The sequence below is a fragment of the Serinus canaria genome, chromosome 27, assembly GCF_022539315.1.
Source record: "Serinus canaria isolate serCan28SL12 chromosome 27, serCan2020, whole genome shotgun sequence".
NCBI lineage: Eukaryota > Metazoa > Chordata > Aves > Passeriformes > Fringillidae > Serinus > Serinus canaria.
In genome coordinates this window covers 2756080-2783205 of record NC_066340.1, presented here as the reverse complement: position 1 = coordinate 2783205, position 27126 = coordinate 2756080, and the positions used below count along the sequence as shown (strand labels likewise).

General features: G+C 50.5%; 2 protein-coding genes across 6 annotated transcripts; both read right to left on the bottom strand.

Moving 5' to 3' along the window:
- Window positions 1–5022: 5022 nt before the first annotated feature.
- RND2 (Rho family GTPase 2) lies at window positions 5023–26467 on the bottom strand. The gene is made up of 5 exons (XM_050985705.1): window positions 26317–26467; window positions 26148–26235; window positions 13586–13695; window positions 8561–8695; window positions 5023–6445 (listed from the first exon to the last, which is right to left on the bottom strand). Exons 1-5 carry the CDS (start codon window positions 26416–26418, stop codon window positions 6197–6199), a joined length of 684 nt encoding a protein of 227 aa, XP_050841662.1. The 5' UTR covers window positions 26419–26467; the 3' UTR covers window positions 5023–6196.
- Window positions 8702–13581, bottom strand: LOC127060860 (uncharacterized). Of its 5 annotated transcripts, none has more exons than XM_050985696.1 (3): window positions 13518–13571; window positions 13311–13449; window positions 8702–13148 (listed from the first exon to the last, which is right to left on the bottom strand). In XM_050985696.1, the coding sequence occupies exon 3, from the start codon at window positions 12125–12127 to the stop codon at window positions 11177–11179; it is 951 nt and encodes a 316-aa protein (XP_050841653.1). In that variant the 5' UTR covers window positions 12128–13148; window positions 13311–13449; window positions 13518–13571; the 3' UTR covers window positions 8702–11176. The 5 variants fall into 5 exon arrangements, with proteins under 5 accessions (XP_050841653.1, XP_050841655.1, XP_050841654.1 ...); XM_050985698.1 differs by lacking the exon at window positions 13518–13571 and adding an exon at window positions 13450–13482 and having other exon boundaries at window positions 13311–13381; XM_050985697.1 differs by lacking the exon at window positions 13311–13449 and having other exon boundaries at window positions 13518–13581.
- Window positions 26468–27126: the final 659 nt, after the last annotated feature.

Sequence of the window (27126 nt, the reverse complement as noted above, 5' to 3'; positions counted from 1 at the left end):
TTAAGTAGTGTGTTAAATATAGTTTTAGGTTATCACATAATGATAAAATAGAAACTCTGCCATGTAGGATACTTTTTAAAGAAAAGACTCACACCAGATAGCAGCCACAGGACACCTGAATCTTTCAGAGAAAGAGAATTTATTGCTCCATTATCACAAGAATGAACTTTTTCCTGCCTTGCTCAGCCCTGAGGACACCTCAGGATTCAGAGGAAGAAGCTGACACTGCCCAGCCAGAATCCTGTGTGTGACTGGAATTGATGCACCATGGATGAGGTGTATGAATATGCAACAGGCTGTTCCTTTTAAGGGTTAATCCTCTGTTAATGTGGGTCCTTTTTCAGGCTTACTTTGCCCAGAAAAAGTACCAGACTATCCATAACTCTTTGTTTCTATTGTCTCATTTTGTCCTAAATCCTAATTGTCCTAATTTTTATTACTCTAATTATATTTCTATTTTTATAACCATTTTATTACTATTAAACTTTTAAACTTTTAAAATCAAGTGATTGGGGTTTTTCACACAGGGCTGCAGCAGAGCCCTGCCAGAGGACTCCCAGGTCACCACTCTTGGGAGCAGAACAATTTCTGCTGTGACCCAGGCCAAAGGGGCTGCCTGAAATAGGGGTCTCCTCCAGCCAGGTCTCACAAAGCTCTTGGAGATCTTTTTCACATCCAAGATAGTTCAGCTACCTTTGGAGGCATAAAATCAGCAGGATGGCTTCTGTGGTAGTGTTGGAAACAAAAAAGTTTTAATAAAATGCAAAATAACAAAACTCTTTACAGAGAAAAACTGAGCCAAGTGCAAGAGGTTCTTGCTCCTGGTAAAACACCTCACAAAAGCCATTGGTTTTTTAGTTTCTTTGTTCTCTTCTTTTTCTAGTGAATTGCTCAGGTGGGACTTTTTGGCTCCTGTCCAATTGGCTATCCTTAAGTTTGAGGTGAAGTCCCCCAGGTCCTGTGAGGTGAATCCCTTAATTCCTATGAGCTGTCTTTTTTGCTAATTGAGGAGAGAAACTTCTGGGCTTTTTTCCTTTTTAAGGACACAAGGGATAATTTTGTCACTCCATCAACAGGGACACATCCCTCCAGCTGCCTGTCCCTGCTCTGCTCCCATGGATGGGGAATGCTATTTTGGCAGGACACCTGCGCTGGCAGTGCTGCTCATTAATTTTCCTGCAGGCACTAATTAGGGGCCTCAAGTCCTCCTCGCTTGCTGTGTGTTTCATATGTCAGTTCCACTTCTTCCATCTGCTTGGTTTTGTTTCTCTCTTTCCTGTGCTGACTCATCTGCCCCAGCCAGGCAGCTCCTTGGCTGTGCCTCTGGGGAGATCTGCAGCAGCCCAGAATCACAGAATTACAGAATTACAGAATCACTGGGTTGGAAAAGACTTTTAAAATCATCGAGTCCAACCCAGCCCCAACACCTCAACTCAGCCCTGGCACCCAGAGCCAGTCCAGCCTTGTTTAAACACCTCCAGGGCTGTGCCCCCCTCCCTGGCAGCACATTCCAGTGCCCAGTCCCTCTTCCTGTGAAGGATTTTTTCCTGTTGCCCAGCCTAAACTCCCCTGGCCCAGCTGGAGGCTGTGTCCTCTTGTCCTGGGGAGCACTCCAGAAGAAATGACCTTGTGGGAATGGTGTGAGCACAAAGAACAGAACAGAATGACCAGGCTGTGTCACTGTCATGTTTTCTGAAAAATCCCTTTGCTAGGATTTCTTCTCCTGGGAAGCTGAGAAGCCTCAGAGAAAAAAGAATAATAATATTATCTGATCACTTCTCCCTGTTTTGCTGCTTTGGAATGTGGTTAGAGATTGTTTATCCAACCTGTGAATTGTTTTTAAGTCATGACCAATCACAGCCAGCTGTGTCAGACTCTGAGGAGTCAGTCAGGAGTTTTCATTATCATTCTTTGTAACCTTCTGTTTCCTTTCTCTATTCTTTAGTATAGTTTAGTGTAGCATTCTATAATATAATAAAATATCATAAAAGAATAAATCAGCCTTCTAAGAACATGGAGTCACATTCATAATTTCCTCCTTCATCCTGGGGACCCCAAAAATACCACAAGGTTGGAAGAGGCCTCCAAGACCATGGAGTCCAGCCCAGCCCCAACAGCTCACCCCAACCCTGGCACCCAGAGCCACATCCAGGCTTTGTTCAACACCTCCAGGGATGGGGACTCCACCACCCCCCCGGGCAGAGCATTCCAGAACTTTATCCCCTTTCTGTAAAAAACTTCATCCTAAAATCCAACTTAAATTTCCCTTGGTGCAGCCTGAGCCTGTGTGGCTCCTCCATGCCCTCTTTGTGGGTCCAAGGCTTGCCCCCATTTTTGGGTTACTTGTGATGCTGGGGAGTGAGGACCATGGCCTCATCCCTCACACATCTACTGCTGCTTTTTTTATCCTGAATTACCTGCCACTAACTCCAGCAGGTGCTTTGGAGCTGTTCCCATGCTGACAATCCCAAAACTTCCATTTACTACTTTTCTATCTACTCCTATTTATAGATTTTTTCATATACATAGACATATATATATATATATATATATCTGTCTATATATCTATATAAATACACAGACACAATATATATATATATTATGTATATATATATATGCACACTATATATATCTATATATCTACATCTATATATCTATAGAGATCTACATCTATATATCTATATATCTAATCTATATAGATATATAGATATATAGATATAGATATAGATATAGATATAGATAGATATAGATATATAGATAGAGATAGAGATATAAAATATGTATACACACACATGAAAGACTCCCAAACTTCTCCCAAGAGGCTCTGGCTTGGTCTGGGGGAGAGGGGACCCAGCAATGGGTTCATTTGGTCTGTCCTGTGGCTTTCCTTTTCTCCTTCAGACTTTTTTTTAATTTATTTTTTTGCCTTTTCTATTCTTTTGATTTTGCTTCCTGTTTTGTCTTGTTTATTCCTCTGTAGAGAAGGAGAGCGAGGGAGAGGAGCTCCTTTGAAAAGTCTGGTTAAATGAGCTACTGTGGGAGTCCAAACTCTCTTTATTAGACAAGAAAGCTGGTGGAGAAGCAAGTGCCAGAATATTAAGCTGCTTGCTGAATTGTGGCTGCAGAGAGCAGCCTTGGAGTCCTCTGAGGAGGGGCAGAGAAGGGGACAGGGACTCTCATGTGCCCAGAATTCATTCCCACTCTGAAGCCACAAGGCCAAGCCTCCAAAGAAGGCTTCCAGCAGTTCATGTCTGGGTTCTATTCAAGGCTGGCAGATGAATGCTTTGGGTTCAGCTCAGCTGTGGCAGCATTTGCATTTTGGCTTTCATTAGCTTCTCATGAGCTGCACATTTCTGGGGCCAAACCTCCTCTGGACATGTCTGCAGCTGAGTCTGGTCCTGCTCACTCTGGCAGAATAGGAATTTTTGGCTGATACAATTTTTTTTTTTTTTTTTTTTTTTTTTATATTTTTTGGGCTGTTCTAGAAGCAGCTGGGCACAAATTACTTTCACTCCAATATCATTATTTTCATACCACAGGCCAGCTAAAGCTGTGCTGAGGGGGGTGTGAGGTGAGCACAAATGACACTTCCCTCCAGCACAGAAAATAAATTAACAAAACCAGAACAAGAAGTTTTGAAGGAAGAGTCCATCCTTTTTGTGCAACCCCAAACAGGAGCTGCTTTTCTGGCACTGCAGCTTCACCTGGCTGTGCAGGGGAGAGGTGATGTGGCTGTGGAAAGCAGAGGGAAGACCATGGAGAGTACAGCTGCCTCTTCATGGAGCAATTTCAGTCCTGCTTCCCTTCCTGGGGAGCATCTTGTGGCACTGTGGATTCCCCCAACCTTGTTCAAGAGCTGCAGCTCTCCATGAACTCTCCTCTGTCCTGCTTTCCCCCCTGAGCCTCCCCTGCAGGCAGGAACAGCTCCCTGCCCTGGAACTGGTGCTCCCTGAGCTGGGCCTTGGGAAGCTGAGCCTTGGAAAGCTGAGCCTGACTGCTGTGCCAGCTCTGCAGTGGTGGTGACAGCCCTCAGGGAGGGGGTGCTGCCCTGCCCAGCCCTTCAGGATGGATCCTGGAATTAAGATCTGCTTACAGGGTGAGCTAACAAGTGAAGGTAGAGCCAGCACAAGTTTAAACTGATCAGTGACCCAGGAACTGCTTTTTAGGGACTGGCACAATAAATTCAAACTGCTTCTGTAGGGACTGGCACATTAAGTTCAAACTGCTTTTTAGGGACTGCCACATTAAATTCAGGAGCCTGAGAGTTGCTAGAGCACAGTGAAAGGGACTGCACTTGCTGTGTGATGAGGAAAGAAGGACGTCCCAGTGCTATGGGACATAGGGATGGTGAGATCACCTGCAAGCAGGTTCTGAGGAGTGGGCAGTGACTCCTGTGTGCCTCTAACTGCTACAATCCAAGATTTGGGATCTGGTTCTGCCCAACAAGGTTTGCAAAGCTCTGGGGAACCCAGAGAGTGCAAGAAAAGCATCAAGATGCTGAGGGTTGCTCTCCACACACTGAGCACTGCTCAGTTCTTCCTCCTCCCTGACTGCAGGTGGGGTTTTCATGCTCTTGCAGCCTGCTCAGTGTCCAGTCACTGATGGAGCTTTTCTGGTGCTGGTAAATCTGCAGCTCCAATCCCCCAAAATGCCTTCAGTGTGCAGCTGCAGCCTCAGACCTGGCTGTGAGAGCAGACACAAAATATTGAGTCAAAAGCTGTTGCTGCAGTGAGGACAGAGACAGCTCCTGGCAGCTCAGGCTGCTGAATCAGGCACAGACAACCTGCAAATGCTGCACAACATTGCAGGAGTCAGGACAGAGGGAGAGGCTGCTCAAGGCAGCTGCTTCAGCTCCAAAATGAATACATGCAGACAAATCCTCTGGGTTTTTCACTGAAGGGGGTGCACAAGTGTATTTCAAGAGCTGGAGAGAGACATCAGGACACAAAGGTAAGTTGGGCAAAAAGAGCTTTTGAGAGGATGTGTGATTTGAGTTAAAAATAAACACAGCCAAGCACCACAGATTTTCCAATCATGTTTATTTTTCCTGTAGCCCACAGACACAGCTGGATCTGGCAACAGAGCAGATTCTATTTTTCCATAAAGTGTCCATGTGACATGAAGCCCAGGCTAATACTGTCATCAAAGGCATTCAGAGGGGGCAGCAGCAGAAGCAATGGGAGAGGCTGGGAGGAGGCCAGACAGCAAGGCACAAGGGCAGGGAGCACCTCCTCTCCCCCTGCCACAGCAGAGACAGGGTGCAGATAGGCATAAAGGCATTTTTCTCATCAATACCAGACAAACACAGCACCATGCAACACAACCTGCAGCTGGAAGTGGGTGGGGAGCAGGACATGGATTGTTATTGCAGTTCTTGTTGGGAGCCGTGTGTGCAGGACAGGGGGAGGGCCCAGGGAGTGCCCAGGTGTCAGCAAAGCTCCCCAGGGGCATTTGCTTGTGGGAGGGAACCACGATTCTCAGGATGCATCTGCTGGGACACACCTCTCCCCTAGAGCCAGATCCACTTGGCTGCATTTCAGATGCAGTTTGAGTCTCTGAAATGCTGTGGGAAGAGACATCTGTCTGTTTCCTTTGCAGGAGGTGGGCTGCTGTGCTGTCTCATCGGGTTAAGGTTCCTTCCCAGCCCTCCCTCCCAGCTCTGGCCCAGACCTGCACCTTCCATGGCACTTGCTGTCCAACAGCATCACCTCAAACATCATTTCCCTTCTGAAGGGAGATTGGAAGAATACCTTCTCCTGACCACACTCTGCTGCTCCCAATCCCCCTCCTCCCTCCAGCCCAGGTCCCACAGAGCCCCCAGCCCACACTGTGTGTGCTGTACAGCTGCACAGGGGCAGGGCCTGGGCTGTGGGGCCAGGAGGGTGGCACACACACACACACACACACAGCATGGCTCCCTCTGACTGTGTTTCACCCAGCCACAGACCTTCCAGCACCCGAATACTCCTCTGCCAAGTGGTTCCTTCATCCCAAGCAATCTGCACAGCAGCAGAAGTCTCCACAGTGCAGGGCAACTCGTGCAGCCCTGCTTGCAGCTGGCACCTTTGCTCAGCTCTAGAGACTGAGAAAAAGGCTTTGGAAAGGCAGGCTAGCTCCTGCAGCCAGCACCAGGCCCTTGTCTCAGCCAGTCACTGTACAAATGGACAACACACACGCGTTATTTACAGCCCCTTCCTCACATGATGGAGCAGCTCTTGGCTCGGTCTTTCCTGATCTCTGTGTCACTCAGGAAGTCTGTCCTGCCAGGCATCTGTGACGCCCGCTTCAGTCCCCGCTTGGAGTTGCTGCGTTTCAGGTTCTTGTGCACCCTGTTGACCGAGGCCAGCGTGGTCAGGTGGAACACGTCCCTCACGCTGTTCTCCGACACCTTGGAGGAGCACTCGGCGTAGGCCACTGCCCCAATCTGCCTCGCCAGCGCGCTGCCCTGCAGCCAGAGAGAGCAGCAGGGAGGGGAACAGGGTTAGACACCGTGCACAGGTGGGAAATGTGCATTTTGTCATTGGCTTTTCGCATTAAAATGGTCATTGAAATGAATATCGTTAGGAAAATTAATCCACAAAATGAGTATTTTATGATTGGCTTTTCGGGTTAAAATATTCATTAAAATTAATATTGTTGGGAAAATTAATCCACAAAATGAGTATTTTATGATTGGCTTTTCGTAAATGTTAAAATGAATATTGTTGGGAAAAACACCAGAGGTTTATGTCCAAAAATGAGGCAGAGGAGTCCTTTGACTTTATTCAAATAAAGGGGGAGGCCATGGGGCATTGCCCTGGGATCTCTCCAATTTTTGGAGGACACAGGTGTAAGAGCCTAAATGAGAGATGCAGGACTCCAGGTGGCTCTCCAAAATGCAGTTTATTCCATCCAAGATTCCAGCAGTCCAGGGTGGTGGGTGACAGAGCTGTGCCTACAGCTGTCAGCTCCAGCTGCAGACAGGCCTGTAGACCCTGAGTTTAGGTTACAATGCATTCTATACTTTTCTTTGCTGAGCATCTTCATACAGTAGAACCAATCTACCCCTTAACTTTTATCTATCTTAACTTTTATCTCTGGCCCTGCAGCCAGAGACAGCAGCAGGGAGGGCAACAGGGTTAGGACAACATGCTGGCCAAGGAGGATGTGTAAAAAAACAAGATTTTATGATTGTCTTTTCACATTAAAATGCTCATTAAAATGAATATCATTAGGGAAATTAATCCACAAAATGAGTATTTCATTATTGGCTTTTTGCAAACATTTATCACTGTGATATTTTATGAAAAATCCCTTCACCAGAATTTTCTCCTGAGAAGCTGAGAAGCCTCAGAAAAGAAATGTGAACAATAATTCTCTGATTGCTTGGAATGTGGTCTGGAGGCTGCTTACCAACAGGTGCATCTTAGATTGGTTCCATGTGAGTTGTTTTTAATTAATGACCAATCCCAGTCCAGCTGTGTTGGGACTCTGGTCAGTCACAGGTTTTTATTATAATTCTTTTCCAGCCTTCTTTATGTATCATTTCCCTTTAGTATAGTTTTACTATATCATTTTCTATAATATCATATATCATATCATAATAAATCAGCCTTCTGAGAACTTGGAGTCAAGATTCTCATCTCTTCCCTCATCCTGAGGACCCTCAAACACCACCACAGGACTCAGCCTTCCTTTTTATCCCAATTTCCCACATTTCCCTTCCCTCTCTCCCCATTAGCTGAGGCACTTGAGAGGTTCAGACTTCCCAGAACACTTGATACCAGAGATTCCCCTCTAATGTATAACCCTCCCTTTTAATTTTTAATTCTTATGGAATTTAGGGGTTTTTCTTGCCCACTGTTTCTTTCCTCTTTCAATGTCTAATTTCATTTATCAGCAAACCTAAAGTCACTGGGAGCAGAAAGAGCTGCACCAAACTAGGAGATGCAGAAGAACACTCCCCTTTAGCCAGCCCAACCTGTCAAATCAGGCACTTCCACCTGCTTTGAGGAATGACTTTTTTGGCTGCTCAGCAGAGCACCAGGAATAGGTGAGGGTCTTCCAGAGCTGGGGACAAGAGTGGTGGAAACAAGAACAGCTCCAAGCCACGACCAAAGCAGCTGCCTGGGTGCAGTGGGTGACAGGGCACAGCTGTCCAACCTCCAAAGCTGTCCTGGGCACTGCCTAAACCCACCTGCTCACTCTGGAGGCCACTGGCAGCAGCCCCTCAGCCCCCAGCTGTGGTTTCTTCCCCCCTGCAGTTTTGCCCCAACACAGAACCCAAGCAGGAGTCAGTGGGAGCAGCAAGAGCTGCACCAAAAGGGAGATGCAGAAGGACAACACTCCCCTTTAGCCAGCCCAACTTGTCAAATCCATCTGCTTTAAGGAATGACTTTTCTGCCTGCTAACTGGCTGGTTGCTCAGCTGAGCACCAGGAATTGGGTCTTCAGAGCTGGGGACAAGAGTGGTGGTAGCACGAGCAGCTCTGAGCCACGACCAAAGCAGCTGCAGCCCAGGGCCTGGGTGCAGTGGGTGACAGGGCACAGCTGTCCCCTCCCTGGGCACTGCCCACACCCACCTGCTCGTGTGTCACAGGGATGAGGCGCTGCTTGGAGAGCTCCCTCAGGGTGTTGAGGTCTGTCCTCATGTCCAGCTTGCAGCCCACCAGCACTATCTTGGCGTTGGGGCAGAACTCCTGCGTCTCCCCTTGCCACTGTGGAGGAAAGGACAGGCTCTGGTGGGTGTGGCACACCAAACAGGGGGTCACAACTGGTCAAACACTGATTAGCATATCATTAATGACTGCCAAGGGCAAGGATGGGAATGGCCAGAGCACCCTTCATGCTCGCCTGTTCCAGATCATGCCCTGCAAACCTGCCCCATCCGAGTGGTGCTCCCCTGTGCAAGGCCACAGCAGGCCAGTCCTGGCTGTGCAAAACAACAGCCACACAGTCTGGTGCTCAGATCTGGGGCCCCAAGGGTCAACAGGGCCTCTCAGGGAGAGCTCTTTGCACACTCACACACTATTCATTACTGGGAACCACCTGTTAAAGACATGATGATGTTCAGAGCACAGCTATAGCCTGGGAAATTAAGAATTGAAGCAATGGAAAGAGAAGGCCAGGGCAAACATCCATGTCCTTGATATAAATTACTCCTTTCAAAGCTCCCAAAGTGAATGCCTGATGTCAGCTGTGTCTGCAGCAGTAAATAAATCCATCACCTGTGACCTCCCCCGGGGGAGACCTGCACAGCTCCATCAGCATGTCAATGCCCCAGTTACTTATCTAGTGGTGCTGAAGTAGAAAGCAGATAATAAATAGAGATTACCCCCAGCTGAAGTGTCACTTGGAATTAGCAATTTCCTGCTACAATAACTCAGGGTTAAAGTATACCCTGGGCAATTAGAAGCAGAAAGAAAACCAAGCCATCAAGCCCAGTGTCCACAACCTCGTGGGGAAGGGAGGGCTAAAAACCACCCAAATGTCATTCAACCAGTATCAGACCAAAGCAACTGCAAAATATGAAAAATCTTATTTTCTGTCAGGAGATTGTCCTAGGTATCTCCAGGTATCTGCCCCAGGACTCAGGCACCCCCAGCCCCTGGGAAGGGTGCTGGAGGTCATGGTGCTGCAGCCACAGACCTACACAACCTCACAATGAACAGATCCACTTCTTTTGGAGCTTTCACTCTAATTTATGTGAAGGATTTGAGCTACAAGGTCTGTTCACACCTGGCAGAGGTCCCTGCAGTGAAACAGGGCTCCCTATTCTATGGAGCGAGCTGTGACCTCCTCCTGCATGACTGAAACCTGTTGTGCTATCAAGCCTTGTCAGAACCAAAGCACCACTCCATGAAATCTTGTTTTGCATGAAAGGCAGAGCTGCTTGCTTGCACTCCCTCAGATGCCTCTGCCCCTTCAACTGTACATGCTGTACAGCAGCCCAGGCATCAGAGGGGAGGCATTAATAAAGATTTCCTCTGCTGCATTTTTGCCTGAGGCTCAAACAGGAAATGTTATTTTCCTTATTTGCCTGATATCACAAGCTAAAACCCATTTCAGCTTCATGGTGTCTTAGGAATTTTCCTCACTGCTGTAAGGCTGTGAGCCTCACCAAAGGAAACAAGGCATCTACTCAGAGGCACTTAAGAAATCCCCTGGGATTTAGGGTTTATTTTAAGTTACCATATCAAAAAAACATTGCCTAGCAGCACTCAAAACATCTGTGAGGCTGCACAGGGAAAGCCACGCACTGAGCAGGGTGGACTCACATAAAGAGTGTGCAGAGAGACAAATAACTCCCAGCCCCACCTAATTACTGAGAGGTTTGTATTTCATTAAGGCACAAGTGATTCACTTGCATTATTATTCTGCTGACTCCCAAGCTGAGCAGGGAATTCTTTGAGTCCACATGAAACACCCTCCCTCCACCCAGCCTGCTTGGTACCCAGGACCTGCTCTGGAAGCCAACACTGAGCCATTGACCAATTTATCTGAAGGGTCTTTGTCCCCTCACCAGGACACTCCTGAGACAAAGACCCACTTCTCAGCCCTCCCAGCAGCTGAGTAAGAGGCACTTGCTTCAGCTCAACATTTGGCAAAATGTGGAGAGGCCAAGAGGCCAGGCAGCACAATGTGACATGTTCAGGCTTTGGCCATTCCAGCCCTGGGGCTCTCTGAGGAGAACAGCCATGGGAGCTGCTGCTCTGTGGTGCTTTTCATGCCTTGGTGTCTCAGAGAGTGTCACAATCGAGATGCCAGCCCCCCAGGACAGGATGCAGTCCTGCACAGCAGAACCACAGCTCCCTGCATGCATGGGAACCAAGGGATGCAGCCAGGAAACCACTTACCCTCCCTCCTCTGAGCAGCATTTGGGGCTGCTGGACTTCACCTCAGAGGAAAGCCTTGTGTGGGACCTTCTCCCAGAAGGGACCCACTGGAGACCAGCCAGGGGTGCTGCACTGCAGATCCCCAGCCCTGTGAGGCTCTCTGGGACCTGCCAGCTGGAATACCAGCTCTCTGAAAGGCACTGAGGTGCAGGTAGAAAACTCTCAGCTGCTCCCACAGAGCACAGGCACTCAGCTGTGCCAGGCTAAGGCCCTGCCTGCTCTCCAGGCCAGTGGCATTGTGCCATCTCATCTCACTAATTCACTTCAAATTCAGCACCACAGCTCATCATTTCTGTTGACGAGCTATAGAGAACTGATTGCTGTCTTCTTCACTATGCAGATGCTGAACTGAGGGGAGAGCCAAAAAACTGAGCACTCTGCTTGGAAACAGGCACAGGGGCTACATCCCAGCTGCTGCAGGCCATCCACAGCCACTGGTGGTTCTACTGAGAGAGATCCACTGGTGGTTCTGCTGACAGAGATCCATTGGTGGTTCTGCTGGCAGAGATCCACTGGTGGTTCTGCTGGCAGAGCTCCACTGGTGGTTCTGCTGACAGAGATCCACTGGTGGTTCTGCTGGCAGAGATCCACTGGTGGTTCTGCTGGCAGAGATCCACTGGTGGTTCTGCTGGCAGAGCTCCATTGGTGGTTCTGCTGACAGAGATCCACTGGTGGTTCTGCTGGCAGAGACCCACTGGTGGTTCTGCTGACAGAGATCCACTGGTGGTTCTGCTGGCAGAGCTCCACTGGTGGTTCTGCTGACAGAGACCCACTGGTGGTTCTGCTGGCAGAGATCCACTGGTGGTTCTGCTGGCAGAGCTCCATTGGTGGTTCTGCTGGCAGAGATCCACTGGTGGTTCTGCTGGCAGAGATCCACTGGTGGTTCTGCTGGCAGAGATCCACTGGTGGTTCTGCTGACAGAGATCCACTGGTGGTTCTGCTGGCAGAGCTCCACTGGTGGTTCTGCTGGCAGAGATCCATTGGTGGTTCTGCTGACAGAGATCCACTGGTGGTTCTGCTGACAGAGATCCACTGGTGGTTCTGCTGGCAGAGATCCACTGGTGGTTCTACTGAGAGAGACCTTGCAAGGTTTTGATGGAAAACAGAGCAAATGCCAACATTTCCCCCTGCCCCCACATTTGTAGGGGTGAACACAGGCCCCACACACCTGCTGCAAGCTGCCACCACCCCCCAGGTTCCTTCCAAATGGAAATATCTTGCATTCTGCACAGACCAAGCAGAGCACCTGACCATCCTCCTCTGAGCACAGGAACTCCAGGCAAGGCCATGGGGCCAGACATTCTCATAAATCTGTCTAAAGAAGAAATCTCTGACAAGGTTCTACAATTTGAGGCCAAACCCTTGCAAAATAGATAGCACAATTTTAATTTTACAGCCTAGGCTTGCAATTTAGAAGTGCACTTGCATAACATAAATTGGCTTTTTTGCAGGATCAGGTCCCAGCTGTGAAACACAAATCCTAAAAATATGTTGTCAAGTGTTTAATTTTAAAGTCTACAATTTCTTTCACAGTATTAGTTTTTATATTTTTTTCTATTTTTGATGTCAAAACCTACTAAGAAATTATATTATTATTGTCATGGACATATTTTATGAAAAATTCTTTCGTTAGGGTCTTTTCTCCTGAGAAGCTGAGAAGCCTCAGAAACGAAATGTAAACAAGAATTATCTGCTGCTGTGGAATGCAACAGGTGCATCTTTGATTGGTCTCATGTGGTTGTTTTTAATTAATGGCCAATCACAGTCCAGCTGTCTTAGACTCTCTGGTCAGTCACAAGATTTTATTATCATTCCTTTCTTTTTCCTTTGCCAGCCTTCTGATGAAATCCTTTCTTCTATTATTTTAGTATAGTTTTAGTATTCATTTTCTTTTAATATAATATATATCATAAAATAATAAATCAGCCATGAAACATGGAGTCAAGATTCTTGTCTCTTCCCTCGTTCTGGGACCCCTGTGACCACCACCACATATTATTGTTATTGTTATTATTGTTGTCTGAAAATGCAGTCTTTTAAAAGAACAATATCACCGTCAACTTTTTAAGACACTGTTTCAAAGGACAGGATTAGAACTTTTCATATCTTTATGACCTCAGGGGCCAGAGCTCTGAGCCCTGATGAGAGCCTCAGGGCACAGGGACACCATGGTGGGGCAGAGCACCCCTGTGGCTGCTGGCACTCCCCTTGAGCACACTGCCCAGGGTCTGAGGGTGTGCTGGGGCAGAGCACCCCTGTGGCTGCTGGCACTCACCTTGAGCACACTGTGCAGTGTCTGAGGGCATGGTGGGGCAGAGCACCCCTGTGGCTGCTGGCACTCCCTGTCTGGGTCTGAGGCACACCCTGGCTCTGGCACTCCCTGAGCAGGTCTGAGGGTGTGATGGGGCAGAGCACCCCTGTGGCTGCTGGCACTCACCTTTTTGAGCACACTGTGCAGGGTCTGAGGGCATGGTGGGGCAGAGCACCCCTGTGGCTGCTGGCACTCACCTTGGGCACACTGCCCAGGGTCTGAGGGTGTGCTGGGGCAGAGCACCCCTGTGGCTGCTGGCACTCACCTTGAGCACACTGTGCAGGGTCTGAGGGCATGGTGGGGCAGAGCACCCCTGTGGCTGCTGGCACTCACCTTGGGCACACTGTGCAGGGTCTGAGGGCATGGTGAGGCAGAGCACCCCTGTGGCTGCTGGCACTCACCTTTTTGAGCACACTGTCCAGGGTCTCGGGGCGGCTGATGTCAAAGCAGATGAGCACGGCGTCCGAGTCGGGGTAGGCCAAGGGCCGCACGTTGTCGTAGTAGGCCGAGCCTGTGGAGGGGAGCGGGGTCAGTGCTATGAACAAAGTTGGCTTTCGTAGGCGGGTCCAGCTCCTCTCAAGAGTTGCAGGTATGTAGGAGAGGCAGGGGGGCAGGATGATCAGGATGGACAGAAATGAGAGGTCTCTGAAGCCAGGTGGTGGAACTTGTGGTTTATTGCAAAGGGCCTGGGTGCAGGGCCCTGCTGGGAGCTGCCAGCCACTGCTCAGAGCAGGCCCGAGAGAAGAGAGGGGTAAAGAGGATGAGAGAGTGAGGTTCCCAGTACAATACAATAAATCTTCTTCTGTGTTGAATATTCTATTTCTCACTAACCAATCTAGTACAATATACAAATCCTATAGCATTTACATACAGCCTATAAGAATCATTACATTACCATACTGTATTACATTTTAAACCCTAAAAACTCCTCTTTGGGCCCCTTCTGCCAAGCTAGCAAGGTCTGCTCTGGACCTGTCTGCAAGCAGAGGGTGTTGTTTCATCACAAGGAGATTACCTTCAGCCAGCCATGCCATTGTTTTCCAGTTGTCCAGTAACCAAGGTATCTCAAAGCTTGCTTTCCATTCAATCTCTTAGAGTTTCTATATTCTCAAAATCTTTTGCCAGGCAATCATATTTATAAGGCTTTCCTGTTTCATCTCCCCCAACACAGGTGGAGCTTGCAGATGCCCTCGATGTTTTCAAGCCCCACATTGGGCACCATCTGTCACAGATCTGTCATGGTGTGCACTCAGTCCCTGCTAGATGATAACAGGGGCCACGACAGAGCCCCCCTTTTGAGCTCTGCAGAATCCCAGCTACCAGTGGAGGTTTGGCACAGAAACAAAAGGCTGCAGCACAGGCCCTGGGGTGGAACTAGAACATGTTCTAAATTTTAATAAACAGACACTTCTCCTTTTTAAAGTCATCAGCCTCCTTTAATTTCATTTCATCAGGTCCCATGCCACTGCTGCTGGGCCAAGGGGCAGCCTGGCACCCTCAGCCCTCTCCACCAGGAACAGATCTTTAATTCCAGTAACCACTGGAGACACTGCCTCAAGATGCAGACTGCTCTGTTGAAGACAAAGGATGTTAACCTGAGCTTTTGACCAGTGTCCCATACTGCAAGGCAATGTGTGTTTTATTTGCCATCTCTTAGAGGGGTGGCAGTTATCTTCTGTTAATTGGGCAGTTTTCTTTATCTCTTCCACAACCAATCCTCTCCATGGGGAGACATCTGCTGTTAATGGGCAGTCACTGAATGACTGATAAAATTCCATCATCCCATTGTAAGATGCTCTGCCCAGAGGGAGGAGCCAAGCATTCTTACCCAGATATAATCTGAGATTTTTGGGACACCAGCACAGCCTTTCCACTGGATTCCTAGAGGAACAGCTGCCTTTCCCATGGGATCTTCAGAGGAAGACCACACCTTTCTCCAGGATCACTGCTCCAACAGAACCACACCTGACACTCCAGGAGGGCTGCAGCCACCATTCCAACTGGACTGCTACCAGCACCCTGACACAAAGGGTGTCAGGTTGAGTTCTGACTCTGTCAGTGTTTTTTCTTTTGTATTATTGCATGCTTTTTTCTTTTCCTAAGAAATTGTATTTCTGACTTGGAGTCTCTCACTGGTTTTGCTTTCAAACCAGAGCAACCAGTGACCACACACCATAAGGTTCACCAGAGCTGGATTGGCAGAGGATTTTAGTTCCTTTGCTTAGGCATGGAAGCCATAAGGTTTGTCCTTGTTTTCATATATTTACCCCTTGACAGAGTGAAGAGGCAAGTTTTGCATCCCTCTTTCTCCCTACTGAGCATCTGGCAAGTGCTGCTGGGGATGCTGCTCACACAGGAAGGCTCAGCCTGGCTCTCCACTCACGCCTGGATTCCATCACTTGTCATGCCAGTGCTGCACCCCTAACAGCAGAAAGGTGTGGCTGAGAGAAGCCAGCAAATGCTGCTGCTGGTTTGTATCTTCCCTTGCTATCTTTGTACAGGAGAGCTTGTTCACAGAGGTTGTGAGAATTTGTGATAGGTAAAAATGGATTGCCTTCTTTCTGGATTTGTGCTGGAAAAAGACAGATTCTTTTTGGTATATAGAAGTGACAGGATTTGGTGAATGAGCTATAAATGGAAGGGGATGATTCTGCATTCCACAGGAACTCTGTGAGCAGGCAAAGAGCCCAGCCTGAATCCTGCACAGCTTCTACCACAGACATGTGCACACACACACACACACACCTTCAATGCAAATTTCAGGCAGTAAAGTCACTGTGCCACAGCATTTTTATTTGCACTGCACTCTGTTGGTGAGTGCAGACACTTCAGCAAACAGTCACGGAGCAATCAGCCTCACTGCTACTTAAAAACTCTGCTTTGGTTTTATACTGCAAAGACAAATAACTTAAATTTCCTGGAGGGATGAGAAGCAGATTTTATTTATGGGAAGAGGAAACAGAGACAGCAGAGTCCTTGTTGAATCTGCCTCCTCCAAAAGCAGGATTGCCACCCTAGGCTGAGGGAGCCAGACCTGCTTCCTGCTGCAGCTCCTTGGGATGTCAGGACCTGGCACTTTCCCATCCAGGAGAAAGGTGCAGCCCAGGTGTCAGGTGGCTCCTCAGTGAAGTTCAGCACCTGATGAATTATGGATGATGGTGGCTTATGTTTCTGGAAGGATGGAAATCTGCCTGGGCTGGGCACCAGAGGAGAATGGGCTGATTCTCTGCAGGTCCTGTGTGCACAGGGGCTCAGTGCCCCAGCACAGCAGGAGCTCTGCAAACACCTGAGGAGCAGAGCCTGACACTCCTCTCTCTGCCCAGAGCCCACACGGGTCAGGCTGAGGGCTTTGTGGAGCCTTGCCCAGTGCCAGGGACTGGCCATCCAGCTCAGACCATGGCACCAACAACAGCAGAGCTCCAGGGCTGGGACCACCCAGCCCCTGCCACTCCACACAGCCAGGGGAAGGTGCTCTGGATTTGAAGTGCAACTGGATTTCCAGAAAGATTGGCTCCAGGTGTCTCCAGCTCTTACAGCCAGCCCAGAGGAGCAAAGGCACCTGCAGCCCCTGCTCCTCCTGGGGAGAGATGGGGCTCTGTCCCTGCAAAGTCACTGGGAAGGGAAGGGGTTGGGAACAGCACAGAAGAAACAAACCCTGACCTCTGCAGAGCCCAGGCCTCTTCCTAGAGGGAAAGTCAAGCTCCCTAATGGAAAGGAGCCAGTCCCTGTGGCATCTTGGTCATCTCTTGGGACAGGGATGCCAGACAGGCAGGCAGGGTGAGCCAGGGTGACCCAGGGTCCTGGGCAGAGGTTTGTGACCTCACCTCAGGCTCACACCGGGCACAGCCACACCTGGCAGAGCCACAGCACTCCTCATGGCACAGCCACATGAGCCAGCCCTGCTTTCACAGGCAGCACCAAGCACAGCAGTGCTGTGCTCCCCTTTGAACAGACTCTTCAGTCTCATCTTTGCCACGGGCTGAAAGCACAGGACAGGAGATCCAGGGCTGATCTGCATGCCTGAATTAGCCCAGCCCTTTATCTGAGCCCTGCTCTCTCCCCCATGCACACAGAGCTGTCTGCCTCCAGACAGGGGCCCTGGTGCTGGAGGAAACGTTCCCACGCACATCCTCTCCCTGCAGCTTCTCAGTTTTACATAAACACTTCAGATAAATCTACCCCCTCCCAGCCAAGGAATGCTCCTTTTGTAGGGGCAGCTTTGGCTCATTCAGCACAGACATTGCCACAGCAAACTGTATCATAGCAACCTGCTGCTCCTCAGCAGCCAGCCAGCCCCTCAGCAGAGAGCCCACAGGCTGCTGCAGCCCCCCAGCATCCCACAGGACCCCCACAGGCTCACCCCAGTGCCAGGAATCCTGCCAGGAACCCTGCTCTCATCACCTGGGACCACAAGAGAGACCCCCGTGCTCAGGGAAGGGAAGCACGAGGTAAAAAACCTGATCTTTTTTAATGAGATCAAAATTTGCTTCACATTCATTACCTCCAAAGAGCAGGAGTCACCCCCGGTGTTATTTTACACCCTGGCACCTCGGCTGGCATTCAGCTCCCAGCCAGCAGCAACCTCTGCCCACCTCAGTGCTGCCCTGTGGGGCAGAGGAGCTGCACTGCTCCCAGCCAGGGTGATCCCCAGCTTGCTCTGAGGACATCTCTACTGAACCAGGAAATTCTGTTCTGCATCTATTACTTTTTCATTGCATATGACAACTAAAAAAACCCAAACCAATAAAAACACCCCCCCAAAACAACCCAAAAAAAGCCAGAGCCTTCAACTCTTGCTCTTCAGTTTTATGGATTATGAGCACTTGACACCTTACAGATCCTCCAGCAAGACACTCCAGAGATCACAGTCTGGCAATTCCAAACACACACAAGGAGCCCAAGGCTGGTGTGTCTGCAGATTCAGCCTTCCTTTACTGCATGAGTCATTCTCCCACTTGGCACCAGGTCTGCAAGAAACAGGACCTAAGTGCATCTGCTCATGATTAAAGAGAAAAGTGGAGCAAGCCTACAACCAGCTTAAAAATAAAATTCACATTGTTGTCTACAATACAAGCATGAGTAGCTCCTCTTTGGCCTTGCCTAGTAGATCCTGGAGGGCCTGGCACTGCAGCTCAGAGATGCTGGGGCAGGGGACTGAAATATGCTGTTTCATCTCTACCAACATGGTGCTAATCTTCATTTGTTCCTTGTTAGCTGTTTTAGAGATGATGAGCCTCCTCACACAGGCACCCTCCCTCCAACAATAGGGAAAGCCATGCAGAGCCATGATCTGCTCTCCAAGGGGCTTCCAGCTCTGGCTAAAACAGAGATGAGCACTGCCAAGACCTCAATTTCTCAGCAGCACACTTGGGGGGCTCACTGTAAGCCCTCCCCAAAGAGGCAGCAATGCTGAGGCACTGCCAAGAGCAGCCCTTGTGGAATGAAACACAAATTCATCCCAGCTTTCTGCAGGGCTACACTGACAACACAAAGAGTTTTGGGTCACCTCCCCACACAGAGGTGCCAGAGGAGCAGCAGCCCTTAGAGATGACAGAGGATGTCCACTCTGCCAGACAGATCCTGTCACCAACATGTTTTATGAAAAATCCTTTCCTTAGGATTTTTCCTCCTGAGAAGCTGAGAGGCCTCAAGAACAAACCGTAAACAATGATTATCTGCTGCTGTGGAATGCAGCAGGTGGATCTGGGATTGGTCTCATCTGGTTGTTTCTAATCAATGGCCAATCCCAGCCCAGCTGTCCAGACTGCCTCAGTCAGAGACAAACCTTTGTTATTCATTCCTTTTCTATTCTTAGCTAAGCCTTCTGCAGAAATCCTTTCTTCTGTTCTTTTAGTATAGATTTAATATAATATATCTAATAAAATAATAAATCAGCCTTCTGAAACATGGAGTCAAGATTCTCATCTCCTCCCTCATCCTTGGACCCCTGTGAACACTGTCACAAGATCCCACCCCAGCTCTGGGTAAGAGGACAAAGCTGCCAAAGCAGGAGCAAGTCAACAGCCCCAGGACTTCCAGAACCTTCTGTCCTGGCCGAACTTTGACATTTGTCTTGCTTGTGCAACATCACTGCAAACCCCTGAAGTGTAGGACAGGAGGAAACTGCACTGTGAGATAGAATAAACACTCCTCTGGGAAGTGCACAACTGAAAAAAAACCAGCTCATCAGTTTGGACAATTAACCTGTGCTCCTAATTCGTACAATGCATGTACAAAAATGAGTGAATTACTAAAGAGCCCAGCTGGCACACCTTCAGGAGGAAGGCAATGGTATTTGCATAGGCTGAGGTGGCATTTCTGGGCCCTTCTCCAGATCTTATTACTGGAAGCCTGCCCCTCAGGAGGAGGCTGTTCTGCTGGATTTACCAGTGGAGGAATCCCGAGCTCAGGCAGGAACTGAGCTCTTCTGCCTCATCCCAGTCCTGTGTCCTGCCTCACCTGTGGCCAGAGAAGCTTGCTCAGCTGCAAACCTCCCTCCAGCAACTGTGAGGAGCTCCTGAAAGCTCCTGGGGGAGCATCACTGTGGTGGTGTTTGAGAGTCCCCAGGATGAGGTGAGAGATGAGAATCTTGACTCCATGTTTCAGAAGGCTGATTTATTATTTTATGATCTATATTATATTAAAAGAAAATTATATACTAAAACTACACTACAGAAAGAGAAAGGAGACATCAGAAGGCTGGAAAAGAGTGATAATAAAATCTTGTGACTGCTCACAACCTCGACACAGCTGGACCTGTGATTGGTCATCAGGTAAAAACAATTCACATGAGACCAACCAAAGATGCACCTGTTGGTAAACCATCTCCAGACCACATTCCACAGCCATCGAGAATTATTGGTTATATTTCTTTTCTGAGGCTTCTCAGGAGCAAATCCTAGCAAAAGGATTTCCATGAAATATGTCAGTGACACATCACAGGGTGTCTGGCATGGCAGGACTCCTCAGCAGATGCAGCTGAGGAGCCCTCCCAGCCTTTTCATGCCTGCAGCAGCTGAGCAGGGAGACAAATGGGGGTCACAAGCCCCTTCCTGGCACTCCTGCCATGTCACAAGGGCAGCTGGCATTGCCACAACCTGCCTGTCATCCTTTCTGCAGGGTACAACAAGGACCTAGAGGGGCAAGAGCTTCCTGCAGCACAGGCAGCACACTCTGCCCTCAGGGAACAGGGCTGAGGGCTGGATGGACACAATTCTCATGGAGCAGTGCTGCACACTGCAGGGTTACTGTTCACAGGCAGTAGAGCCCTCCCCAAGCATTTGGCTGCCAGATAAGGTTTCTTCCCACAGGGAAGGCTGGGCCTGTACACTTGCAAAGTTTAATGGAGTGGAGATTTTATCTTCAGAATCTGGGGCAAGAGGAGCATGGAGAGCAGAACACAGGAGAGAGCAAATCACCTCTGGGCTGTGGGAAAGGGGTCTGCACCTGAGCTGGGAACAAACACACCCCACAGAACATCCTCCCTTCTCCACAAGGTCACAGCAGCCAGCAGGGTCAGCCAGCTGTCACTAAAGGCAATGTTCCTCAGCACCCCCACAACTCCCAGGACATCTCATGGCCCCACAGAGGCTTGAGCCTCTCAGATCTGGAGGGGACAAAGAATGGATGATGCCACAGGGACCATCAGAGCAGAACCAGCCTCCATCCCTGAGCCACAGAGCACTGCAGCATGGCCCACACTGTGCCCAGCCCAGAGAGGTGATGCTCCTGGGCACTGCCCTGCCCTGTCATGTCTCCTCAAGGTCCATCCTCCACCCACTTCAGTATCAGCACTTCTGCTGCAACCCTTTAAAGTTCTGTCTGACTGGTTGCTGACCTGCGTGAGAATGTGACCCAGCTGTATTTTTAGGATTAACTACATATTTGTGCTGAGGCACGACACAAGCATGCTGGTTTTAGGCTCTCAGTCTGAACAGGAAGCAGGGGAGGAGCTCTTTTGGTATGGAAAGGGCAGCTCCACATTTTCTGTCTGCCTGAGAGTGAAGTCTTTCTGATTCAGAACTTGTTCTTACACTTGGGAAGAGGCAGCCATGGCAATCCTGGAGCTGCACACTGGGAATCCAGGCACACACAGCCCCAGCATCCATGGAGATGCCATTGCTAAACTCAGCCCCTTTCAGCTCTCTAATCTCATCAACATTCCTCAGTAGTTCCCTTAAAAGAAGGATCTGTTATCACAGCCTGTGGGTTCCCACACAGGCCATTCCAAGGCAGACTGTTTGCTGAGCACAGGCAAAGAGGAAGGCGGAGGGGGATTTGCAATTCACAGTGTTATTCTTGTCTTGAAAGCACATCTGCTGAAGAGACAGTGGCTGTGGAGAGCTGGCAGGCACACAGCTCTGCTCTGAGCTGAGCAGGGCACTGCTGAACCTGTGAGCACTGACCTTTGCAACACTGCAGGCTGCAGCAGGCACTGCCACTCTGATGGTCCATAAAGGACAGTCCCCTCCAGCAGCTTTCCAAGGCAGCAGTGACCTTGTGCAAGGCACAATGCCAGGCTGGCTCTCCCACTAAGCACTGGCAAAGATGTCCCTACCAGAAGCAGGCAGCTCTACTCTGCAGCTGAGTCTGCATCAGCAAAAGATGCATCAGGCAGCTCAATGGCCTCAGATCACTCCTTGCTCTGCCTGCCTGCACTGTGAGGCCACAGGCACAGCAGGCAGAGCCTGCCAGCATGGGGGGATGAGCCAAAAGCAAAGAACTCAGCCCAGGCTGCAGGGCACAGTGTAAGTTCTTCACCATTATTACTGAAAACAGAACAAAAAATCCACCTAGATACAGGGCTAAGCCTCAGAGCTGCCAGCATCAGTGCTGCCAACCCAGGCCTTGCCAAGGCACTGGGCAGCAGCATGGCTTGAGCTCCTCTCTCCCCTTGCTTGCACCCAGTGCCAGGGAAGCTCTGCAGAACAGGCAGGACATTGTGCCAGTCTGTTGGGCATTGGTCATTCCCACCATGAGCTGGCATTGCCAGTGCACCAGTGGGCAGTGGGTGCACTGGCAATGCCAGCTCATGGTGGGAAACACCCCAAGCACAGGTCCCTGGGCAGCAGGGCAGCCTGCTCACTGAAGGCTCTCTCTGCCAGAGACCTGCTTAGCACCTCAATGGTTCCACTTCCAGACCTGGGGACACTCCCTGATCCCACGGGGAAAGAAGAATTACCTTGCTGAGCAGAAGCTCCCTGCCCCTGCACGCCCTGGGGGTAAAAGTGCTCCCTCCCAGACCTGACGCACTCAAACGAAACTCGAAACTCGCCCACTCCTTGCAGAGCATCGCTAATGATCACCAGCCATGCACCCTCCTCCACCTGCCCCAGGAACAAAGCTCTTCCTGCCGGGTCCGGGTCTGGGAGGCACCCAGCCCTTTGGGAACAGCACTCCCAAGCCATCAGACATCCCACTGAACAGGAGTTTCTCCCACCACAGGATCCCAGCCCTGTGCAGAGGAGTTGTTTCTGTGCTGAGCATGTTCAGCCAACAAAAGAATTTGCCAGAAGGGGAACAAGAAGAGCAGCAAAGCACCGTGCCCTCCATGAGGCTCACGAGCAGAGGTGCCAGGGCATGGCCACTCCCTGGAGCTGCAGCCATGCCTGCCCCATGCAGCTCTGCCACTCCCTGGAGCTGCAGCCATGCCTGCCCCATGCAGCTCTGCCACTCCCTGGAGCTGCAGCCATGCCTGCCCCATGCAGCTCTGCCACTCCCTGGAGCTGCAGCCATGCCTGCCCCATGCAGCTCTGCCACTCCCTGGAGCTGCAGCCATGCCTGCCCCATGCAGCTCTGCCACTCCCTGGAGCTGCAGCCATGCCTGCCCCATGCAGGCTCTGCCACTCCCTGGAGCTGCAGCCATGCCTGCCCCATGCAGCTCTGCCACTCCCTGGAGCTGCAGCCATGCCTGCCCCATGCAGGCTCTGCCACTCCCTGGAGCTGCAGCCATGCCTGCCCCATGCAGGCTCTGCCACTCCCTGGAGCTGCAGCCATGCCTGCCCCATGCAGGCTCTGCACCCCTTCCCTTACAGACAAGGATGTCAGACTGTTTTTCAATTTTTCTCTAGCAAACAGCATGTAGCACTTGAGGACAGCAGGCATGGGACATTCCTGACATGCTGTGACATGGCACCTGAAGCAATTTTACTCCCATGGTTTGTCCCAAACTGGGACAGATTGAAACCAACATGCAGCAGCAGAGGTTGGACAAGGGGATTTTCTCCCTGGTGCAGTCCCATCTAAATCCCATTTGAGTCCCAGCATCTGCCCCATCAGAGCACCACAGGTTTCACCTGCAAAGGATTCTCAGTGCTGGAAACTCTCCAGAGTCACCCACCAGCCCCAGAAAACAATGGATAGAGAGTGAAAAGACATCTAAAGAAAATCAGAGCTCCCAATACAATTTGGGAGCCATGCAGTTCTCCATCACTCCCATCCACTCTGTGTCAATATTCCTCTAATGGGAGCTCCTGCCTGCCAGCTGCCAATGTCACAGCCTGTGTTTGCCACTTAGAAGGGGTCAATTCTGCTCAAAAGGCTGCATTTTCCAACAGGATGACAGGATACAGGGAGCAGGCAACACCCTGGGCTGTACAGGGCTTACCAGTGGGATGGCTGAGTGACCAGGCAGACTGCAGGCACACTCAAGCATCATGAAGGGAGTTTTCCAGGCCAGACTGCACTTTCCCCACCACCCACTGCTGAGAGATGCTCAGCTTACCCTGTGCAGCTTCCAGAGTCTCTAACTGCTTCCTCAACTAAGTATGGGGCAAGGGAAATTAAGTAAAAAGTAAAAAAAAAAAAAAAAAAAAAAAAAAAAAAACCACCACAATATCCACCTCCTCTCTCCAGGTCTCTGTTGATTTCTCAGGGAATTTCAGTTCCAATCACTTATCTAAGAGAAGGAGAGCATTTAAAATAGAAAGTGTTCCCCTCCTCATGTCAAGATCACCCTTTTTCACTCTTGCTGGGATGGAATTTATCATGAATAATACGAAAAGCAGCTTAAAAGAAAGAGTAGGTAGCCCAGAGAGAAGGGGAAGTGCCCACCAATGCCTGTCATTCTCCTGGGGGTGGGCAATGAGCTACTCCTGATCCCTTCAGCTCAGCTGGTTCAACTCACTATTGTGCAAAACTTCTTTTACCAAAGCTCCCATTTATAAGGGCCTCTGAAGGCTTGTGAAAACTCAAAAGCAGTTTGCAGTCTACAGCTAAAAATTTCAGTTTGATTACCAGGGAAAACTGCTGTCTAGTGCTTTGCAGGATTGTTTATTAAGAACTAGCTCCTGTGTATTTCAAATCAAAGGGAATCTATCTGGAAAACTACCTGATGAACTCTATCTACAGCAAAGCTGTTAAAAAGGTCTGACATTTTTCACAGGAGAAAAGAGAAAGAATCAAAGTCCATTTGTTTTTGGCTGCAGAGACAAATATTGGAAAAAACATCTTTTGTCACAGGGGGAAAAATGAACGTGTGACAGCATCAGATGCAGGTGCCAGATATATCCTTTAAGGACTTTTTATCATGTCCTTTCCTTTAAACATTTGTAAGGCCAAAGCACATCATTCTGGAGGATTCCTAAAAAGCAAACAATGCTTCAAACATGCTTCTACACCCTGCAAAGAGGAAGCTTTTTTATATCAAACACAGATCCTCAAGAGCAAAGATAACCCACCACATCCCCTCCCAAGGCTGCAGAAGCCCAAGTTTTGAACTCCCCCAGCCATGGAGGGGAACAAGCTGTGGGTGAACACTCTTGTGCACCCCAGTGAGCACCCCTGAGCCCTGGAGCATCCCGAGCAGCTTCAAGAAGCCCTCTGCAGCCCCAGACCAGCCAGGATGGTTTCACTGTGGCCACATCTGAGAGACTCCAAACACACCCCAGCCCAGCAGCAGCCACCCTGCAAGGGCTTCCATGTAACCACCACTCTGTGCTTCAAGCACAGCTCCTGGTCAAGCCCCGAGAGCCAACACTTCATTCTCAGGAGCCAGTGTCCTCATAGCTCACATCACAGCACACAGCTTGCCAGCAAAGCTGAATCCAATTCCCTTTTTGTCTCAGGGAATAAAAATCAGGAAAGCAAGGTGTCCTGGGTCAGGAAGCTCCAGAAGAAGACTCAAACATATTTTACATGTTTGGGCTAGTCCAAGACTCAGTAAAGCCACTACTCTAGGTAGAGCTATGCTAATCCTATAGCTGTCATTTAATGAATGCCAAATTACAGCAGGGAATCTAAATGAACAACAGGAAAAGAAAGTCCTAGGTCATGTTTTCACTTACTACTGCTCTTGGACACTGAGAGCACTTCATTTATCATCAGGATTCCAAAAATTAAGAGACTAGGGGAAACAGCACCAGCAAGCACATGATGTATATTCATCAGCAGAGCACAGCATTCAGCTGCACTGCCCGTACAAAAGGATCCAAAGACAAATTAGAAAGTGCATGTGAACTTTGTGGGATGCCAACGTTTCTATTAGCTCTGCATCACGCACTCCTCTTGCAACTCACGCCTCCCCTGAGGAAGGAGCAGGCACAAAGTTTGGGACGGGTCTCGGCGGGCTGGGACAGCTGTGCCCGGCGCTTTGAGCAGAACCACGACAGAGGACACAAAGAGGCAAAACCAAACCAAGCCAAAAAGACGCCAGAGAGCCCCGGAGGCTGTATGGCAGCACCAGGGCATCCCTCGTGAGGTGCGGGCTCCCTCCTCCAGCAGCATTCTCCCTCCTCCCCGCTCCCCCCGGCCTCAGGGTTGCAGCCGCAGCCGCTTCTGTTCGCTGTCCCCGCTGCAGGGACAAGGGAGCGCCCGCCCGCCCGGCGCTGCCCGGTGCCCCGGGAGGCTCGCAGGGCTCGGAGCCGCTACCCCTGCCCCAGCCCGGCCCGGCGGCTCCGGGAACGCGGAGCCCATCGGCGGGAAGGACGAGTCCGGCCCCGCCACCCCCGCGCATCCCCGGCCCACCTGAGGTGTCCCACATGTTGAGCTCGGTGCGCTGCTTGTCGATCTCGAAGCTGGCCGTGTAGTTCTCGAAGACGGTGGGCACGTAGCTCTGGGGGACGGAGGGGAGAGCACAGGTGAGCCGAGGGGAGCGGAGGGGAGCCCGGCCCGCCCTCCCGCAGCCCTCCCGCACCTCGGGGTAGCAGTCCTTGGCGAAGACGTGCAGCAGCGCCGTCTTGCCGCACTGCGTGTCCCCCACCACCACGATCTTGCAGCGCGCCAGGTGCCCCTCCATGGTGCGGGGCCGCCGCGCCCGCTCCGCCGCCGCTTTACCGGGCCGGCCCCGGCCTGGCCGCGCCCCCGGCCCCGACGGCACCAACCAGGCGCGGAGCGGAGCCGGCGCTGGGCAGGGCCGAGCCGCCACGGCCGCGGCCCCGGGAGCCGCCCCCCGCCGGCCCCGCCGCCCCTCGGGGCGTCCCCTCGGTGCTGCTGCCGCTTCCCGCCAGCCCCGGGACACGGCGGGTGGAGGATCTGGGGTGCCCGGGATGGATCCTTACCCACGCGACGGGCTCACATCCCCGGGACGGGCTCTCATCCCCGGGACGGACCCACATCCCCGGCATGGATCCTCACCCCCGGCATGGACCCTCACCCACGGGCTGTGCCCACATCCCCGGGATGGCCTCACAGCCCCGGCATGGGCCCTCACCCCGGCCCCGTGCTGCTTTCCCTGCCCGGGGATGCCCTTTTCACCGGGGCTGCCCAGGGAACGGGAGCTGCTCCCTGAGGAATTCGGCAGAAGCGGGTGTAGCCCCACATTTCTCTTCACAGAGAAAAAGCAAGGCACATCTCCTGAGAATGTTTCTGGGATTCACATTCTCTGAGCCTCAGAGAAAGGAAAAAAAATTCTTATAATTTGCTGTGCCTGTGTTTGTGCCAAAGTAGAATGCAATATGGAGATTGTTTCCCCACAGTGTTGGTGTTTTGTTTCCTTGGCCTGTCA

Coding starts and splice junctions, on each gene's coding strand:
- LOC127060860 (XM_050985697.1), bottom strand. CDS start 12,127: ATGGTCAGGTGCTCTGCTTGGTCTGTGCAGAATGCAAGATATTTCCAT.
- RND2 (XM_050985705.1), bottom strand. CDS start 26,418: ATGGAGGGGCACCTGGCGCGCTGCAAGATCGTGGTGGTGGGGGACACG. Junction 26,236..26,316: donor CCAAGGACTGCTACCCCGAG/GTGCGGGAGGGC, acceptor TCCGTCCCCCAG/AGCTACGTGCCCACCGTCTT. Junction 8,696..13,585: donor TGGACAGTGTGCTCAAAAAG/GTGAGTGCCAGC, acceptor TTTCCTCCACAG/TGGCAAGGGGAGACGCAGGA.